At 32.5% G+C, this 22324-nt stretch overlaps 1 protein-coding gene across 5 annotated transcripts in view; it reads left to right on the plus strand.

Moving 5' to 3' along the window:
* Positions 1 to 22324, plus strand: part of LOC123715251 (nuclear factor 1 B-type) — a 39312-nt gene continuing 16988 nt past the window's right edge. For all 5 annotated transcript variants that reach the window (XM_045670193.1, XM_045670195.1, XM_045670194.1 and 2 more), the window contains exons 1-2: positions 1 to 125; positions 21042 to 21197. In XM_045670193.1, the coding sequence (XP_045526149.1) occupies positions 48 to 125; positions 21042 to 21197 (234 nt within the window). In that variant the 5' untranslated portion in view covers positions 1 to 47. The remainder of the gene's footprint in view (positions 126 to 21041; positions 21198 to 22324) is intronic.

Raw genomic sequence — 22324 nt, forward strand, 5'->3', positions numbered from 1 at the left:
GGCGCGCCGCGGAGCTCGCACGCGTGATGCGCGCCATCTAACGTATTATGTTCCTACCCGACCTCCCGCGAGCCTGCATGGTGGACGACGTCGCAACCTACCTTCAAGCGCCCTCCTCGGGACAGGTTGCTACAATATATTAACAACAAACCCATATGTAATTAACAATGATCATATTAACAGATGTTGTGGGCTGTAACGCTTCTTCCTCGCGTCCGCCGCCCGGGTATTTTCGGGTTAAAATTGTGTTCAGTGCTAGGCACCACGTGTTAAAAAATAGTGTTAAGTGTAAGTTTGTAAACAGATCAATAAGGTAGGGTAAAGAGGGCGTCGCAACACCTCAAAAATAAGGCTATATAAATTAGCTTGTTTATTTGATGCGCGTTACATAAAGTCACTGAAAATTCGACGTTTTTGTGTTCACGCTGAAAAACAGAGATCTTATTTCGTTCGGTTTAAGATGCGAAGATGAATATAACCTAAATGTTTGTTTTAAATGCTAAAGTATTTCCAAGCTGGTGCTTTCAAAGCTCGCTGTTAATATCTTTAATACGTATATAATTTAAGACATCTTAGATGACTAAAAGCATTCACGTAGGTGTAGTTTTATATCTCTTTGCATTACTATATTGAAATTATCGTTGCTGTATTTCTTACATCTTTAATATTTTAATTTTGACAATTTTTCGTATCATATGAAATTATTCTAATAAACTAACCTTGCTAGAATAAGAAATCTAATGATACAATTGAATTTTGAACACACGACGTAGCTGCATGTATATGGAATTATAATAAACGTTTTTCGCATTTTCAAAATGTCAATATATGGTTGAAATTTTAAATGAGTAAAAATATTATTGCATACATTATATTCGATTCAACAAATGCTGAAGATAAATTTAAACGAAATTCGTTTAATGGATCAATATGTTATCAGTTAAGATATGAGTAAGCAGTGCAGTACTCTACGGCAACGCACTGCAGTCGTCTGAAAGTTTGAACCTTTTCACGAAGATTATATACCGTTTACATTGCACCAATACTCTATACATAAATATCGAATACAGACTATAAATCTTGTCTACGGACGGATGAAACAAACAAGTTGAAACACTGGTAGCATACAATGTAATATATTAAAATGACGAAGAAAATAACAATTTGTTTCAAAAATAGCTTTAATAATTTAAACAATTTAATACGTAATACAAGATAAATAGTGATCGATAAAAATGCATCTAATTAACAGAATTTAATATATCAAAGTATATACGCTAGATATTACATACATTATGTTACAGATCAGTAATGAATTTTCTATTAGCCGTAAAAGGAAATACAGCCCTTATATGCAATATAAGTAAATTTCTTTATAAAATTCCTGTTTCTAAGAAAGTGCTTACATCGGTGTATGCTTGGCTGGGCAGTAGTCGCAATTGAAGGCAATAACGTAGAAAAGTGGCATATGTATAAATTGAATTCGTTTTATATGTACAATTTCCTAAATGCAAAGACAAGCTAGAAAAATATAGGATTATTTATTATGGCGTCTAAGATCTTTTTTCAATTATTACGATCAATTCATACGTTCGAGCAATTTAATCTGTTACAATAAACTAATGAAAATATTTGGAATACACGAAATATTGTTAAAAGTTACTAAAGTTTGTAATAATGAATGTTTAAAATATTCTTGTAATAAATTGGTTAAATTTCAAAATAACTAATCGCCTAAAAGTACCCGGCCGGTGAAAAGCGGTTCGCGTCGCATCGGTGTTTACGAAATTCGATGTTTTTCCCCCCTACCCCCTCTGGTGTTTTTATTTTCTCTTTTCTATCACCTTTTCTTGCCACTATCGGTGTTTGGATGTTTTCACTAACTGTTAATGTTGATATAATCTGTATTTTTAATGTTAGTTTCTATTTTTAAAATTATTTGAATTTACAAAATTATTCTTATTGATTAACATCAATCAAACAGTTTTCATATTAAAACAAATCCATTTCCAAATGTGATGTAAATTCAAATAACTTTAGATTAAGAAAATTTGAATCCGTGTGGAAAGATTGGCCACAGATTCTATTATTTTAATCTATGGTCATTCTTTTATGACTGTAAATGTGCATGAGCCCTGAATGCACTCCCTACAGCAAGAATGTTGCACGTTCCCTTTTTTATATTTTTTTACGTGTTCCAAAGGCAAAGGAAACTCCATTAGTAGATTGTGAATTTGGTGATTGGTTTTATTAGGTTTTATTGATTACAGGAATTATTGAATGCTTCAATAAGACGTTTCGTAATTATGGAATTTAGGTCAACGATTCAGAAATCATAAATCAATACGATTTATCATTTTATAAGAATATCCAAGGAACATTATTTATTTATGTGTACAATATATTTAAAATTTTAATTTTGTTTCAATATATTATATAAACTGTACTTTTGTTAAACAAAAAATTCCAAACTGCGATTACATATTTCTGTGTACACATCAACATTATTTACTAGAGGATGTATATTTTATAATATACATTATATAGGTACTATAATTTCGTATCAAAGTTATGTATAGTGTCTGTATAGTTCAGCTTGCTTTTAGTTAATGCTAGGGCGGGCGGAATTATAAAAACGATTCCACAAAAAGTCTATATAGAATTAAGAGAAACTAGTGACCTTTTAGGTCTGGGACTTATTTATGTCCGTTTCGTAATCATTTTCGGAATAGGTAAGCAGGTGCCTTCTGTGCCTGAGGCCGTCTTAGGTCAATCTTACTTTTTGGGTCTAAGGGATACCGGTTTCCTTACGATATTTTCCAACATCGTGCAAGCGAGTATAAAATGCGCAGGTAGACAGAAAACCCAAAGGGGTACAGCGGGAGTTCGAACCTACGATCTCAGGTAGAGCCGCACGCTGAAGCCACTAGGCCAACGTACATTCAAAGAAACGTATTGGAATAATCAACATTTGCAATACCACTTTATGAGATATTATAAACAATCCGCCGACATCGCGTGGTGTTATTTGTTCATGTCACTGTCAACCAAAAACCGTTATAGATGCGTTTACTATAAGTTCAGTTAAAATTTAGGTAAAAAGGTAAAATAATATGATTGATACTACGTGGAGATTAAAGTTGAATCTTAGATTAATAATTCGTTAATAATAATTGATTAGTATCCATATTTAAATCATATATATTAGCTAAATCATTAGGAGTTTAAACAAAGCGTTCAAAATGTATACTAACTTCATTTTGTATGTTGTCTTAAAAAATATATATGCTTTAAAAATAACTCGCGCTATCATATTTTTATTATAAATCGTAATTTTGTTAGGATTAATACCTGGATATGAGTTTCATCATCAGACGTCGATGCGGAATACGAAATACCACCCGTATCACCTCGATGTTTGTCATTCCAGTACTAAGCGTTTTTAAAGGCAGTTTTTGCCGCGCACGTACCACCATGTGGAACCCGATGACCATTGAAGTATTTGCGAACCAATTCGACCTAAGGTCCTTCAAGAAATGAGCGCACCAATTCTTAAAAGGCCGGCAACGCACTCGTGAGCCTCATGGCACTGAGAGTCCATGGGGGGCGGTATCACTTAACACCAGGTGAGCCTCCTGTCAGTTTGCCTCTTGTTCTATATATACATTATAAAGTTTCAAGGCTTTTAGGATTTAAACAGATGCAAACATATAAATTCAAATGAAAAACTTTATAGTATCATGAAGTGTTTGACACACAATTATGTATGGCGTTATATTAGTTCGTAATATCATTCGAAGTCACGTTCCGTACGAGGGAGTCACGTCAATATTTATGCGAAAAACATGCGAAAAATGACACGGCTAGTTTAATGTAATATGTAGCTAGCTGCTGTGTATAGGCTAAAATATAACAATCTATTTCCAGCCTCAGAGTTTTCTATATAACGTTTAGGTCTTTATTTTCGAAGAGTAAGATGTATAAGAATTTATTACGAGTATAACCAAAAAAATATGGTGACTAGAATAATACAGAAAGAACATGTCTCGCCATTTTTATAAGAAGGCGGGTTTTGTACTGAAATCAGAGGAAAAGCATATAGCAATTTGTTTCTATCCTCAGAGTTTATTTTTTATCTACGCAATTATATATATTACTTCACCGTTAAACAAGAATTTATTACGAGTATATCCACAAAAATAGGGTGATTAAAGTTGTACAGAATAAACATTACGTCTCGTAGTTTCAAGAGGTTAGGTTTATAACTGAAATCAGGGAAAAATAGCATTTAAAGATATATAAATAATTTTCCGTAATAGAATCAGAATATAAGTGTAATTCATGCGGACAAAGCCTTTAACTAATATGTAATATTGCAAGCGCAACAATTCTTTTCCTTGTTCTTTTTTAAAAATTTAAAACTAGATCATGATAATGATATTCCATATAAAAAGGTTGGTCAATTATTTTGATTCGCGCCCCTTTACTTAGATTTGTTTAATAATAGGCGTTCACCCTTTTTGGCCAAACTGTAAAAAGGTTTTTTATAAATACAAGGTTATCTAGCCGCGGTATGACTTGGCAGCGCCTCATTCCTATCTGTTACGCTACGTCGTTTAACGTTTATTTCCAACAATTAAGACTTCCCAGTTTTGATTGCATTTACTTTTTTAGACGGCTCTCTGCTTTAATGTTACGCCCTTACTTTGGTAATGACCAGACTACGCCATTCGTAGTCTCTAAATAGTTTAGCTATCCAAGTTTTCCTCTATAATTGTTGAAATAATGTATTTATCAGACAGCCCGTGACTGCTCTTGCGAAATAGCTTTTAATATTTTTAAGACGTAAGAATGTTTTATATTCTATGCCATATTTTATATTCTATTTTTTTAAAAATAAAATTTGACAATTGGCTGTTATTATTATTATATTACATTAGGGATCTAACAGTGTTACTTGTCACAATTGATTTGATTATTGACGTATTTATAATTTAATTTGTCATGTTTCTTTTTAGAATTGCCTTATCATGTATTTTGAAAATTTAATCACAGAGCAATGTGTGATATTTACTTGTTTGCGTGTAGACTAAAGAACTATGAACATAGAAATTAAAACGACTTAATCCCTAAACACGTAATATTCTAATGAATCTAATCATTGATCGTCGCTACGAAGACCTCTTGACACGCTCTAACGATTTCACTAAGATAACTTAAACACTTCAACACTGGCTCTGCGGTATTTTGCTGTTGGGGTAACTAGATTTAGTACCACGTAATTGAATCTTTTTAACTTGCAAATGTTGATATGTTAAAGTTAGACACGAATTATCTTGCTAAGAGTAAAAAAGATCTTACCGGCTATATTTATAAAGTATATTTTTACTCCCTTAATAATAATAAAGCCTTTATTTCCGAATAACAGATTTAACATTGAGATTGTTATAAGCTTATATCAAATAAGATTATAAAATATCTCGCCTTTGGGCATAAGCCTCCCCAGCTCGCTGCAGCTAGAATCCGAGTTTCTGATTTTTGTGACTCAAGCTTATTCCAGGCATACTCCATTTCATTGCCCTTTGACACTTCGCAAGTGTTACTCTGAGACTGTCTGTCAGACACCAAGTGACGCAACCATATGTTGTGCAAGGGAGAATACAAGTGTTAAAAGTCTTATTATTTGAAGAAACAGGTAAATGATTTGGCTAACATATTAATATATTAATCAATACTACAACGATGTTTATAGCTTACAAACGATAGACAGTGAGCCAACGTTTCTAAACATACATTTATTTTTTGAATCGGGGAGAATAGTTAATAATATTATCAGAACCCTTATCCAAAGCCAATAGGTTATATAGCTTAAATATTTATGACATAATAAAATATAAAACTAGTTGGGGTTGTGAAAATGGTTAAAATATACTGTCAATTATAAGTTTCAAATATATAATTCATATTTCACACCTTTTTAACCTATGAATACATTAGCAGTGGTAAGAAATCTTAAAAATACGTTCAGCACGTGACTGTCGGAGACCTGCCAACATCCATCACCGGACGTATCCTTGACACTGACAAGACAGACGTTATGTATCCAAATATATATAATGAAATTAATAATATTGTCCCAAAGAATTATAAAATTTTGTTATATTATGCAGTTGATATACGTTATGAGATATATCTCTTTAAAAAATCGTCAAAAAGTAATAAAAAACTAAAGGAACAAGCTGAAAGTGTAACGCGAGCAACTGTCAAAGTGAAAACTATTTCAATATCGATCGAGTAGTTTTAGAGGTTATCCATTTCAAACAAGAAAACAAAAGCCAAATCATTCCTCTTTATTAGTGTAACATTTGCAGTAAATTTTTTCTATGTATTTATGTGTTTGTTTTAAGTGAACTACTACTATAGTAAGAACATTATCTAGTAACAGGGCCGGATGTAGGGGAATTCCACAATGGAGACTCCGGAAAAAAATCTTTTTATATTCTGACTAATAAACAACTTTTTTTTAACGTTAAATACTAAAAGAATCTACTTAGTTTCACAATCAATTATTGATTAAAAAACTCGACTGATAAAATTGTTTTTTTTATTTGTGGCCAGGGCCAGCTATTCCACTCCTTAATTGCCCCGAGGCCTCCAGAAAATGTTAAAGAGTAAAGAATCGTATACGATAAATTTAGACTACGAATTCTGTTGTAGGTAAGAAGGTACGTAATAGTACGTACATGCAAAATAGTAAGCACTATAAACGGTCTTTCAATTCAATTAATCTATTATTTACAAATTGCTCTAATATGGGAAATGAACACTACATTCTAAACCTAAACCCTAAGAATTAGTATTCCATTAGAATAGCTAGATCTACAGACTGGGATATTGAATCTTATTGCTTTCCTTTTTTACACTGAAATTCACGATTGTAGAGTGAATTTTCAGTGCATATTTCTAGGCTTTGAACTTTTGATGAAATACTCCATGTTCGTATAAAGTTTCGTACAGTAATCTAAAAAATAAATATAGCTATTAAAATTATCATTAATGACATAGACATTATAAATTTGTTTTATTTATGGTAGAAATAATCCTAAAATCTATGATTTTTTTAATTAAACTATGATTCCATTTAAAAATAATTTAAAACGTTCTAAAATGGCGGCTTACATAAAATCAATTCGATACGGCTGCTCGGGCCGCGCTGTAATCTGCCGATTCCGGATTAATTCGCTCAAATTGTTATCGATATCATTATTTTATATGAAATATTTTCAATTTCCTCTTTTCCTTGAATATACAGTGTATAAGGAAGCTTCTACAGCCGTCTTACGTCTGCTAAGTAGAAGTAATGTATATGACATTCCACGTTTTATTTTTAAATAATTATCTATTCTGTTTTACATTACATGCTTTTTTGGGAATATGTATATATTAAACTGAACTATCAGAGTTAGTAAATAGTATTTACTAGTTAATATACGTACATAAAATTGGTCGGTTTTTAGGTCAATTGCGTAGCATTGTTATAGACGTAAGCGACAAATATAAAAATCTCATTTTTAGATTACGTTTTAGTCTGTTACTCTATGTCTGTGTCTATGGAGACCAAAAATTATAAAGACGAGATTTTTTATTAAAATAATAGTCAAAAATTAAAAATACCTATCACAATATAATGAAAACTCCTATATTAATTTCCAACATAACATTATCTGAAAGCCGAGAGCGCTTCGTTAGCAAATATATAAAATATCTTCGTCTGTCTGTGACATTGCACTGATAAATACCGATAGGAGCTACCTTGGAAACGTTATTTTTCGCTTATTTTTGAAATATTGCTGTATTTCAGTGCTTATTTGCTTTCAGCTGAGGATTTTAATATAACTCAACGCGTTAAAACGTTAAAACTCTTTATTTAAAAACCTCGTTAGTTGTTTATTTTGAATGTTCAATACATTTTAATGGTATTTAAGAATGTTAAAATAAAAGTCATTATCATACATAAATAAAATATATTTTGCGATTCTGTTATATCATTAACAGTTATATATATAACTATTAAGCTACTAAGCGTTGTTAATTAGGGATAGGTATTACCAACTTAATTTTACCGACGAATAAGTTTGCATTACGTACAACGTAACGTTTTTTAAACGTCAAGTAGTTTTAATTCGTTTTGCTCTTGTGGTTGGTTGGTCGCAACTGATAGGTAAATCCTTTCGTATGATTGGTGTCGTAAAATTATATACCATTTATATTGCCGTAGACAGGACATCGTTAAGTGAAAAACCGTCGGAAACCAAAACGATCGGGCAATACGATCGTAGAACGCCTAGACTACTTAGATGACCCTAAGGGTTTGCGCGGGCTTAAATAATTTTGCCTCATTATTATTCGTTCCCACTATTAAATGAAATTCTAAGCAGTCCTTAACCTTATCCAACTATATCTTAAAGATAATTGCATTTATTTGGGGAGTGTGCACCACCCTTAAATAGAACTCTAAAATTAGCCTAAGACGTAAAACATTCATAAGTGTTCAGACAATTATATGGATATCTTCAGGTTAAGATTTAGGATTATTTTTACAGTTATCCTCGTTACCTTACTAAAATATTTTTTATCTTGTATCTAGGGCATTAAAGTAAAGAAATCTAAATAAATAAGCTTATAATAAAAGTAAAAGCCGGCCAAAGTTTATAAAGACTTGTTGTAAAGTTACTTCCATTTCGTCGACTACTTTATTAACTGTAAAAAGATTTGAATTCTCTTATAATGCTAAAATATTTTTCCATAACTTTATTCAATTATCTGGTAACTCACTTGAAACTATGAATATGTGAGGTATTATATTGAATTGACTGTAGATAGTATTGATTGTAGTACCGGAACTAGCAAATAACCATCATTATTAATTCCAAGAAATCTATTGGTCTAGAAGTTCTATATCCATTTGTATGCACATATGTTACAAATATAAATACATTGTTATTCTGACGTCTTTGATCTCAACTTGCTTTGTAATCGAGAAGAGACAACAACGTTTTATTTTTGAGACTAATTAGTCAAATATGCTTTTATGATAAAAACGTTCTTCTAGTTTTGTTATTCAAGCAAAGTCTTAATTCTGCTTGGAAAGCTATTTAAAAAACATTTATGATCTTATATAAAAAAAACTCAGATGGTGCAAAGAGGACAGTCCTCAAAAACACCGGAATGACAATATTTCTTAACTGAATCCGTACCATTTCTCCGATAATAGAATTCGCCGTCCCGCTCAGAGCAACGCGTTGCGCAAACGTCGGCCCAGAGCTAAAACCGCTCAGCTAAATATAGTTCTGCAACTGCATCGCTCCGTGTCATGCCCATAGAAAACATTAACACCGTTACCAGACGATATATGGACACCGCATATTCCCAGCCAGATTTTCAGCAACACAAATTGCCGAATAATATTCAATTAGGTCGAGAATATTGATGGGAGGCTCGCTCCGCAATTTTGGTCAGCGCATCTGCCGATACATGCACGTAATATACGATTAGTTTTCCGGCCCTGCACTATACTGGACATTATCGCGATAGTCTCGTCCCCAGCACCGATTCTAGTTGATTTCGCTCGATTGGGACACTTCTAAATATAAAGGCACACGCCGTCTCGACTATTTTTCTCGTACGGCGTCCGGCAGCTTGCCAGAAATACGTCACAACCTCTGTTACCTCATAAACGGTAAACTTTTAAGGACTTTAAAATTAGCAAGGACGCTCAAGGCAACTTGTATTTCTGTGACAACTGTGCCTCATTACGTGGAAAATTACAATTTGTCGTTTTAATAGTTGAAACGTTCGAGATAACTTTCATTTGCCAGCGTTTATTTTTAATGTTACATTGGATGATTTGGACGACAGATCTTGCTCTTTCATTGGGATTTGATAAGCTTTTTGTATGCCATCACAAACTTTTTGTATCAAATAGAAATTTTCTTAGTTTTTGTATTTTTATCAACTGCTGATCTGCTACTGATGTGGAATATCTTAGAAGCAGGGCCGGTAATTACGCAAGGCAAAATGGCCGGCGAGTCATGGCGGCGGGCGAGAGATGAGCTGTCACGGTGTATTTATGAAATTCGACTTAAAATAGACTGGAGTAGTGGCTACGAAGTCACCTTGACGCGCGTTATATAACACGCAGAACATCGAGTACAAATCGATTTCCAAAATATTGAAAATCGTGAAATCGATGACGTATCGATGACGCGAGTTTAGTGTTGCCACTCCTCCGGCTAATAAATTTATTGTTTGGCATGTAAACGGATGCGTTCGCGCCAAGAAATTACAACGTTCAGTAAAAAAAAAATATTGAATGAACCGGCGGAATGATGGAAGTGTAATCGGGAACGCCTTGCAGCCTTGCCAAACAGTATCTTGTTTATTAGATGTTGTACATTGTGTGTTTACTAACTTCCGTTGCTCGGAAAAACATTTCTAATCATCAAGAAATAATTTCGAACCATAAATTAAAGAAATTCCAAATAACATCATTGTGGAAGTTACATAATTATATTTTTCTAGAGAGGCTACGATAATAATTGGAGTGAAAGTATACAGTTCCATTTTCCTCATTCGCGAAGGCACATTAATCCAAAACACCGAGTCTTATCCATTGATCCATTAATGGATTAGGTTTTTCTGTTACTGTGATCCATTACCCTTTTCCAAAACGTAAGCACAAATCTGAAAATGTTTAACGACTGCTCATTGCCTACTCATACATTTTATAAACATCGGTAAAATATTACATAATAAAACCTAACCTATAAAACATGTACTGTCTATAAAATAATCTTATATATAGTCGGTGCATTAACAGCTCCAAGTAAACATTAATATTGATTATTTGAAACCGCTCCAGTTGTTTTGTTAGTAGATACCTACTGATATTTCGCCTATAACCTTTGTCTGGAAAGATTCGTTTCTTTTTAATCGGTCGTTTAATTACAGCTTTCCTAATGACTTTGGACCATTGAACGCGGGCCACTTAACTCAGAGGACGTGACTTTCTTTATTTCTAGTGCAGTCTGTCTAATTTTCATAAAAGACACTGCAATGCGCATTAAATTCCCTATCAGTGGCAAACTTAATTTATGAAGGAAAATCAATATTAACAATGCGAGTTTCTTCCTTTCAGACTTCTGTCTTTGATATCTTATTATTTATAGTATCATACATAAAAGTAGTATATAAAATCTCTTTGAAGTAAAATTACTGAAAATATAAAGATTGAAAATAATATGCAGTTTGGAGCCATTTATACATAGTAATTATTCATACTATGGCATCGGAATAAACTCTATCTAGTATTATTACACCAAATAGTATGTGATATTTTAGTCGCAAACAGATAAATTTAAAATTCAAGGGCTTAAGGCTTTGAGAAAATCAATCGGGACGTTTCAGTCATTTTGTATGCGTAGAAGTCGATCGCATAGAATTTCAAGTGATCTATGTGATGAATTAATGGTCAGTGCTTGTTTAAATTGTACACGTCTGGCGCCTTTTATATAACTTGTATGATTTATATTACTATAAGGTTAATAAATCATTGTTATATTGAAACATGTTATTACTAAAATTATTGTTTTGATTTTCAACGTCATACTCTGTTCAAATATTTAAGCGTATACAATTAACAATAAACTATGTGTCAATTTTTACGGTTCCATGTCTTGAATTAGTCCTAGTTCTTGCGATGGTAATACAGGAAACCAATAGTTTTATATAAAATACAGAGAAAAAATAAATCTAATCTATTCTATGCCTCTTATATGGCATTCATATGACTGAGAAATCGATTATGTATCGATATCTCAGTCTCAACACGAACCCAACGTGCGCTACCACAAATTACTATTGGCGAACATAGTCATAACTCGATTTAACATTATGCCAATATTCAGATACATCTTAAGCTAAGCCATAGACAAGAAGAGCTGTGTAATCCCCAGCATCCAGAGACAACAGAGGTATTTGCATACGTTTGCCGTTAAACGTCATTCGGTAGTTTGAAATGGTAGCGTCTTAAGGGATTTTGGAGTTAGTCTATGTGAATAATTTTCGACGGTTTTCGACGGTTGATTGTTGAATTTGCATGTATATGCGCTAATGGTGGTTCTTAATGTCAGTTTTAACACTATGACTGCACGCTGGGGGTTTATCAAGGCTGTTAGGTTAATTTGAAATTCCTAAGAAGTTTTTAGCGAATAAATTGGTATATTAAAATGTTTATACATCCTCATCATTGTTTGTTCTCATTACTGAAATAATTGGAGCTGGGTTTTACGGTAAACATATTATTTATTATTCTTGGTACTACGACGTATTAATTTGGATTTCATTAGGTTTTCTTAAACCAAGCTTAAAGTTTTCTCAAAATACACCCATAGCTGTAGAGTTACAAACAACTAAAACTAGTACGTATTCGCTCCACTTTCATATTCATACGTTTTTCATTCAGAGTCACAATTTTCTTTCCAATTTCCCCGAAGTACATAACCCTTAGAGCAAAGTTGTTAACCCGGATAAAAAATACGTCACCTCAGCTTAAACAGTTACGCAATGACACACAGGTAAACAATAGCATTAACATAAGGTTTACAATACAACCTCCAGCTTAGGGTTGTCAACGAGCAGTTAAATATTGTAAAGAAAGTAAAGCGTATTAAAGATATTTAGATTTATTTTTAAAAGGCTGGCACTCGCAAGCTCTCTGAATTGAGATTGAGAGTGTCATGGGCGGCGGTATCACTTAGGTGCCCCACTGTTCTAGAACAAGAATACATCGAGACTTACCATATGGAGATGGTCTATTTGCTAGTATAATCTCATAATATTGTCATTTTATTGGATTAAAACGCGCTTTTTAATCACAACTTTATAATATTTTAACTCATAGCCTTTTACATCAAAGAGTGGAACAAATTTGGATTTTTAAATTCGAATAAAGAAAATTAAATACTGTATTAATAAAATATATATTTATTATTACTACCTTTATTATGGGTAATATATAAATACTTTATATTGACGTCACAAGTGATAACCCTAAAACTACAAGCCATTGTAAAAAAATAGCTCCGTGATTAGAATTTAATTTAGTTTATTTGCAAATAATTGTGGGCAGTGCAATGTCCGGAGCTCACCTTGTGTTATGTTTGAGGAATACAAACAAGATGCACTTAGTGATTTTGATTTCATCCCTAGCGGTAACTAGAGATCTTCAGGGCTTTTATGGATGACGCATTTTTAAGCTTCCGGGGGTACGTTTTATGGATGGATTGAGATTGTATATTTTTTTTTGTGAAGTGAGTGAGAGTAGTGTTGGCCTAATGGCTTCAGCGTGCGACTCTCATCCCTGAGGTCAAATGTTCGATCCCCGGTTGTGCACCAATGGACTCTATATGTGCGCATTAAACATCGACGTCATTTCTCAGGCATATAGGAGGCTGATCACCTTCTTGATAAATGATCATAAAACAGATTCATACAGATTTATTGTTTTGTACTCAAACGTGACGATGTAAAATGCCGATGTAAGCTTAAAGGACGGTTCTTGCTTAAGTTTAACATTCATTACTATGAACATATTAACGCAGATAACAGACGTATATTATCTGCGTTTTATTAATTGAGTAATTACAATATTTTTTTACTACACATTGTCCAAAATGAGTTTCTAGATGTAATTTTATGCATATATAAAATAATAGGATGACAAGACTCACACTTTGGTAAAAAATATTGTATACGTACATATTTTTATTTTAGTTTCTTTACTTTAGCGGATAAATTTTACACGAAGTTACATAGTTTATATTTTAATATTTTCAGAGGAAGAGCTTTAAACTACGTAATAAGTAAATGTAATTCTAGTATTGTCTTTGGTTAACATAGCTTTTATATATTGAAAGAAAACAATTATTTAACCTGATTAAAGTTACTTGTATTATTATAAACTTATAATTATTTTACATAATTTTAATTTAAAAAAATTCCGACGTTTCGCGTGCTTTACAGCGTGCGTGGTTACGGTGACATTATAAGTTTATAATAATACAAATAGCTTTAATCCGGTAAAATAATTGTTTTCTTTCAAATGTAATTCTTTGAAAAATACAGTATCTTTGAACCGAAAAAATCTCATAAAGCCATCGTTAATTATAAAACATGCCGCTTGATGAAACAATCATACTTTATAGATTTTTCATGAGAGATTTATTGGGAGTTAAAACGAGGATTGGTCGCCAATTGCCAATATTTTGAATTCCTTGGTTCATTCGTGATTAAATGTTTTTATTCGATATAAATAATATATTTACAATTAATTTACCTTCTTTTCTCGCGTTCATAAGTGTACTTGTTTACCTTTAAACTTGTGTTAATGTTTAAACTTAAAAATTATGTAAAGATTTGGGTTTCCAGCTCTTTCATAATAAATTTAATAGTAAATTACCTAACTTTTTTGGTGTTTTTTCAATTAAAATATTTTTAACTCTGTACTATACACGTCACGTGAGTGCACCAGTGTGCCTGTGTGATTAGTGGTATCGTAATACGGATAATAAAAAGACGTGAAAAGCACAAGAAAATGCATGATAAAATCGCATTAGAGGTCTAAGAAGCGCGCCATTAAAACACATAAAGTGAATTAGAATTCCTCTGACTGCAGTGTTTATTCGTAGTAGGTACCGCGCATAACTCTGCCGCATCCGGGTGCAGTGGTCCCTTATTGTAACTTGTAGCTTAGTAAAGTCTTAAGCTCGATTAAATAACGTCTTCCTAAATATTCGTTTACTTCTAAAATAATATGTTTTACTAACAACTGAAATGAAAGACATTAAGCGTCAACATTTGGTTAGGTTTTCGTACTTGTGTAATTCGAATTGTAATCCTGAAAAACTAATTAAATATGTGATTCTACATTTACATGAACGCGTGTATACGTCATATATCATGACTATAGCCTATTTATATAATATACTTCTCATATAAATGTTTAAATTGTAAAATATAGAGATCTGTCTTCATATACGAGTATCCGTATGTCTGAAATAATATTGAGCGTTGCATTAGTATGGGCTGAACACTCTCTGGTGCTATCGAGGAAGGTCGGTTTGAGTGCACGATGGGGTGCTAGTTATGGCGATTTTGATGGCGGTTTTATATGTGGAAGCGACAGCGTATGCATAGCTTTTTCATAAGTTTCCTAGTAACACGTCGTTTGGCAAACATTAAACATTTACAATGTTTTATATAATTTTCTTTACAATTGTAAAGCATTTTATCATTAAAAAAGTAATTAAAAAAGCATTTTAACATTAAAGTTATCGTTTTTATAGCAATACGATACAATACAATATATAGCTTATGAATTACGAGTGGAAGTAAAAAAAAGTTCGCTACAATTTACTTCCCTACATTTAGATTACATTAACTTGATTTGTAGTAAACATTCATTTCTTTTAACTATATGCCAACGAAATCGCGGGAATCATTTAGGTTCTTCAAAGTCCGCTAACAAACGCGCCGATTATTTAGTTCTTGAAACTATTTTCTATTTCAGCAAACGGTTCAGCTGTTTCAGTGCTTCAGCTCGTGAATGCGTTATAAATACGTCAAAGTATCACTGTGGAATCACTATCAAACGATACATTTGATTCTAGTTGGAGATTTTAGTGTAAATATTTGAACAGTTTTGTACTAGTTTTTTCATTCAGAATTTTAAGTCAATGGCAGCGTAAATATACTAGGCTATTTACGCTTGCATTATTAAAGTATAGAGCCGTTAAATATTAATTGCTTTGTAAATAATAATTATACATTGTATAAATCATTGTTTAGGTGATGTTGTTTTTGTCAAGTTAAAGTATTCTTTCACTGTATAAATCACCAAAAATAGTTTTGATTTGTCTTTTTTATATACAGAAATGGACAGACGTTAGGCTACATTCCCTGATGAGATATGGCCTATTGGATGGCAAACCTGTCCAGGACATGTCTCTTTAAGCACCTATATTATACTGTCTAGGAAATAAAGGGGGCAAGGAGTTCCACTCCTCCACCAACGAAGGGGTGAAACTCCGCGTCTCCTAGATGAGCTCGCGTCTTTAGTTAAAAACAAAATGCCGCCTTTTTATTCTTCTAATATATAAGCTATAAAAACCTAGTAGGTTCATATGTATTTGCTCGTTTAAAAAGAAAGCTGAGATAATAAACAAGCGTTAAAAAAATAACTGTGTCCTATGGAGGTTTACGACGTCTAAAACAGTTTTCTTTGATGGGTTATCCCTGATATACATGACAAACTTTACGATCCAAATGAATTATTCTTTCGAGTTCTGTACGACCAATCGAAATTTTGAAATACCTACGTTTTATGAGAAATTAAAAAGAGTAAAAAAAATTCAAACAAACCCGGTGTTGTCGTGTTTCACCAAAAGTTTAGTGATAATAAGCGTAGCTCCATAATTGAAGCGATTTAATATATTTGGACAACATGAACATGGCAATAAACATGTGAATAATTGAAATATATTTTAAAAATAGATACGTATTTAGAAATCTAAATATCACTTTCACTAAATAATCTGCGGTTTATTGTCAAGGAACGGTAGATATTTCTTGTCGTTTTAAGGAAAATTATGTTTGAGAGAACGAAGGAGTTTCAATAAGGAGAAATTCCTCAAAACGCACAGCTAAATATTCCAGGCTCGTCCAGGTTAACTACCTAAATGCATATAATCAAATTCTGCATTCAGTTTACAACAATGGATATTTATTGTGGAATTACGTGCACAGCTAAACGTATGCGTTCACTTGTTGCGCGCCAAAACGGCTCGTGTCAAGATGGCTGCCGTATTTTTTCACATAGCAACTTTCCGCGTTGTCTATGTTTTTGGCGACCTCCGGCGTGACGTTACGACCCAAATAGGTAGCCAACCGGTGCCACGGCCAAGTCCAGATGGGTATCCCCGATGAACAAGCGCCAATGTCTATAAAATAAATCGCGGAATACAGATAAAAAATTATGAATCGTTGACGAGTGATTTGGCGCCAAAATCTTCGGGTGAATGCTCTCCAGTTTGGCAGGAGTCGTGTTTTGGAAGTATATCTAATAGTTTGTTTTGATCGGCTCGGCATACGTTTATAAACATTGGTTTTACTTTTAAGTCAATTTTATGACGAAATAAACTCCATAGGCTATCGCCATTAAAGTTCTGATAGCGACCCAAAATCTAGGCAGATAATATTATATAAACTTAAATAACTTACATATATCAACCCTAAAACCAAATTTGTTATTATTTTACCTTTTATATTTTATAATTTAAAATTTATTTATTAAAAAAAAAATATTAGTGACTCTATACTTACATGACATGTGTACTTAGGTTTAAAAAAAATGGTTTAGTGAGCAACTGATCGACACACAAAGATCGCAAATTCAGCTATTGTCTTCATAAAATAGGAAGTAAATTTAGAACACATGAAACCCAGTGATATCATCAGCATCAGAGTAAACTCTAGCGATCTAGCTTGCCAGCAATCTTACTATTCAGCATTTCTCTCATATATGCCAAATATTCGCGCCTTATCGCGAGCTTTGATAGTTTTACGACGCCATTTTGTATTTTCTATTTCGCGCGCTTTTTCGTGTCTTCAACATGGCGGTTGCGCGTTTGCTCCGGTAATTTTATTTTTAGATTATGCTCGTTTTATTTTCTTACTGTTATATTCTGAACTAGTTGTATTATTTAGAACGTCATTTTGGTTGACAGGGTTATTTCGACAGTTATTTGGAAATAACTATCACAAGCGTTAATGAACGATGAGTCCATAAAAGATAGCCAAGCGAGTTCGTTGTCATAATCATAACTATACTAATTATGAAAATACTTGTCATTATTTTATTAACTTTACTAACTATTAATTATTAACTTCATAGAAGCTTGTTAGCCGCACGTGTTGTTCAAAATTTTAAACTTTATGCGGCAACAGTTATACCACCTAAGCAATTTTATAAAATGTTCTTATAATGCTGATCCGATCTTGGTAGTGATATAGTCCCCCATTTTAGGAAATCTATATAAAAATAGCATGGGTTTAAATGTGTTAAGAAAATTAAAAAAAATCCTTGTTACATGTCACCGAAAATAAAATTATGGCATTTCTTATTTTAGCTGTGGACTGCATTTTTCAAACTTGGTCGTAATATATTTATTCTTCATTCGGGATTTTAAAAAAAAGTTTCAACCCGTAGTTCCTGAGATTGATATCTACATAGCGCGTTCAACGAAACAAACTGGGAATAAAATAATTTTCCCCGTTCATGCAACTTTTTTTATTGATGCAGAGCATCATGTGATCGTATATGTAGTCTATCTGAAATCTCTTTATATATGTGAATTAATTATTAAAAAAGGTTCAGTAGTAAAGTTCATTTTGTCGAAACAATTAAATCTTTTCTGTTTTTCCTATCAGGGTAGTTTTTTTACTAACTATTTTTCGAAGTATAGATGGGGTTGAGCGGTGTTGAAGATATTTATGTTATGTTATGTTTATGTATTGTAATTTAAACTATATATTATATTTTTGTTTCATTGCATAGATTGCAATAAAAAATGGAATATATTAATTCCTAACCTTTATTTCTACTTTCTCAACTATTATGGTATGGTATTTTTATGTATTACAATTTAAATCATATCTTTGTGTTTCATGACATAAAAAATTGCAACAAAAAGTACTTTACTTTTAAATCTGACATCAACATATTTCTATCTGGTTAGAATTGTTTTATAATAAGCCTTGTGACTAATTAATGTAAATTCACCTTGAAATTTTAAATATACTACTTGTTCTTTGAATAAACAAAAAAACAAAAACATATATCGTCCTTGAATATTGAGTGAACTAGACCTTCCTAGTATCTCAATAGGCTTAATTTCATTCTCAGTAGTAAATTGGCAGGTTTTTTGTGTATTTCTGCCAGGAATGCGCCACGTGGCGGTAGGGTCCTGCCAAGGTGGTTTGCCAGAGTTTTCAGCGTCTGTGGTGTAAGCCAAGATAATGTTTTGACTGGAGTGTGGATGGCTTGCTTTTGCACATAATTGGGAAGATAAAGCCTTAAAATTTGCATAAATAAGAGTAAATCTTAATCTCATTCATTAAGAGTAGTTAATTTGTCAATATGTTTTGTTGATACTTAATTATCATATTATTTTTATTATTACCTCTTAATGTTCTTAGCCTTATGTAGGTTGGAAATGCTGTATATTTGATTGTTATGTTTAGGTTTTAATAAACGTTTATAATTATCATATATATATCATTTAAAGTAATTCTACCTAATAGATCACATTTTTTTAATGTAGAAAGTCTTATAAAAACAAGGTAAAATATAATTTTTATATATTAGTTTTTTTATTGCAATGTATGCCATGAAACAAAAAGATAATATATAGTTTAAATTACAATACATAACATATAATTTGGCCTAGAAAACAGTTGAATCTTTACATTATTTCCATCTGAAACCCATCCTGCTCTAGCCGGCGACCTCTTGCACTTAACCTTGCTAAACTCCATGATTCATTAGGTGAACGGCAAAATTAAATATTTGGCAAAGCGATCAGGGAAGCCCCCACGTGTGGAAATCCTGGCAATCAGTTCTGGCATTACGCGCCCTGTTGCTAGCCAAGTTAATGTTTTGACTAGTTCGTTGTTTATGGAAAACATAACCGGTGTTTTTCAGGTTTCATTCATAGTTTCTTTATTAGATCGTATCGTAGTAGAGAGGAATTTTATTGTATACATGTGGATCGCACGTATTTTTTCCATTTTTAGTTTCTTTTTAAGATACCATGGCGAACTTGCAATTTAGAAGATTAGGTTTGTAAGTTCTGCTGATCTTCGAAACATCTGCTGCTTCTTGCAGATACAATCAAAAATATTTAGCTGTTTTCTTTGAAAAGCACCAAGTGATATCAGAGCGGCATTAATTTTGAAATACAGCTGTTATAAGTGGTGTTGCTGGTAGGTAAAAAAGATAATTCAATAACAGTGTTAAGTAAGGGACCTTCCGCGTTTATTCATATCCGCTACATGATTTGGTAACCCACTCCATAAAAGGTAGACGGACGATAGACAGTTGGCCAACAACTTTTCAGAATTCGAATAAAAATTCTCTGAAACGTCAAACGGTTTCTTCGAACTCTCAATGAATAAAAGATGGCAGCTGACATTCACTTATAATTTGAGTCTCGAAAAAAATATAAAAACAAATACATTCCAATATGCTAAAAAGGGTTAGCGATAAATCAGGATGGCACATTTGCATATTAAGTTATGATTCAAAGCACAACAATACAACATTTGTTCGCCGCGCGCGATGAATGCTTGATCGGTGACAGTGACATGTGTCAATATTGGCGGGTTTTACACTGTCTAGATGACCTAATTCGGTTTTTAAATTGTTTGTTTTATTCCGTTGGTTTATATATCGTTTAACAAGTTAAAAAATATACTTAATTATACTGTTATTGACTAGGTAACATATTAATGATATTTATTATATACGATCTTTTGGATTATACCTGATATCTAATTAAAACCGACACTAAGGATGCGACTTTCCGTGCCTTTGGAAGATTATGTTATGAATGCTTTTGTTGTAAATATCTCAATGTTTAATTAATCATAATCATGTTATCCCTTTCTAGAACTAACTTTCATTAGATATGAAACGAGATAGCATGATGACTGATTTTCGATTGTTACATTACAATGATAATTAATGAAGAAAAGAAGCAGAACAGTTGTTGCAAAAAATGGTTTGATATATTTTATTTAACACAGAAATATCGTGGACTTTTCAGCGTGTTTTTCTTTGTACAGAATAGAACATTAAGCCGAACTTATATGGAGATAAAACTGTTGTATTGATTTGAGAATTTTATGTGTGTTGAATGTTACAGGACGAATTCCATCCGTTCATAGAGGCCCTGATGCCTTTTGTAAAGTCCTTTTCATACACGTGGTTCAATTTGCAAGCGGCCAAGAGGAAATATTATAAAAAACACGAAAAACGGATGAGTCTCGAAGAGGAGCGGCATACTAAGTATGAGTTACAGGTAAGTTTTAAGTCAATCAATTCCGAATAAGCTTTGACATAGCCTATAGACGTATTGATACTAACGCGCGATTAATCGGATTTAAGCGATAGAGAAGACCTCTTTATTTCGTACTAGCGGACCCGACAGACGTTGTCCTGTCTTAACTATGAATATTGATTTCAAATTGGTATAATTAACTAAAAATGCTTTATGATATACAACATTCTTTATTTATTTTTTTCTGGCGCGTATATAAATAGTTTTATTGGTATTCTGACATATAACTGGCAATGTGTAAAACATGGATTTTCCAGATTAATGCCACAAACAATTAGCGAATAATTTTTCTTCTCATGCTCATCAAAAGTTTCAATTGTAAAAGCGCTATGTACTAAAAAAAATTGCTATCATAACAAAAGTCATGATTACTTAATATGGTGGTTAAGTATTCTTAAATTTTCTAATTTTCCGTGGCCGTGACCAAGGGAAATAGGGATTCATTTTTATATATATTGATTATCCTTTGACGAAGTCGAAGACACCAGCCACTTTTGAGACACAAAATTTGTAAATGCAGTTTTACTCAAAAAGTGTTATAATAAAAATATACCAGTACAACCTTAGGTGTCCTAATGCAATTGTTCAAATTAAACAGTTTACTTTATAGAAAATCAAGTCCTTGCTTGTGTCTAGAAAAACAAAAACATAAAGTAGGGTCGTTTCGTCTATCTCTGTGCATATAAAATAATTTATAAATTTCGGATGTTCGGTCTTATGTAACGTGACGTCACTGTATAAATTACACGGATTTATGAGAAGGGAAGAGCTTAGCGCATTGCGTCTGCCCGCCTATGGTATTCGGAGACAGTATGGCGTGTTGCGGATTTTGATATTTCGTTAATAAATAATAGGCTGTTTTAACATTCATTTAATAAGTTCGTAAATATTTCTTTTGAAAACCCTATGATGTTTTTGTATTATTGACCTTCAATTATGATCTGTATACGTAGTACGTATAGTGTTTTAGTTATAAATTAAAAATTATGTTTAGACTTTTATATGATTTTATTATGTGTTGTGTGTAAAAGTAAATCGGTCTTTAGACCGATATCGATTTTCACATTATGTATATCCTTGTTGTTTTA

Source organism: Pieris brassicae, chromosome 10, assembly GCF_905147105.1.
Source record: "Pieris brassicae chromosome 10, ilPieBrab1.1, whole genome shotgun sequence".
NCBI classification, from domain to species: Eukaryota; Metazoa; Arthropoda; class Insecta; order Lepidoptera; family Pieridae; genus Pieris; species Pieris brassicae.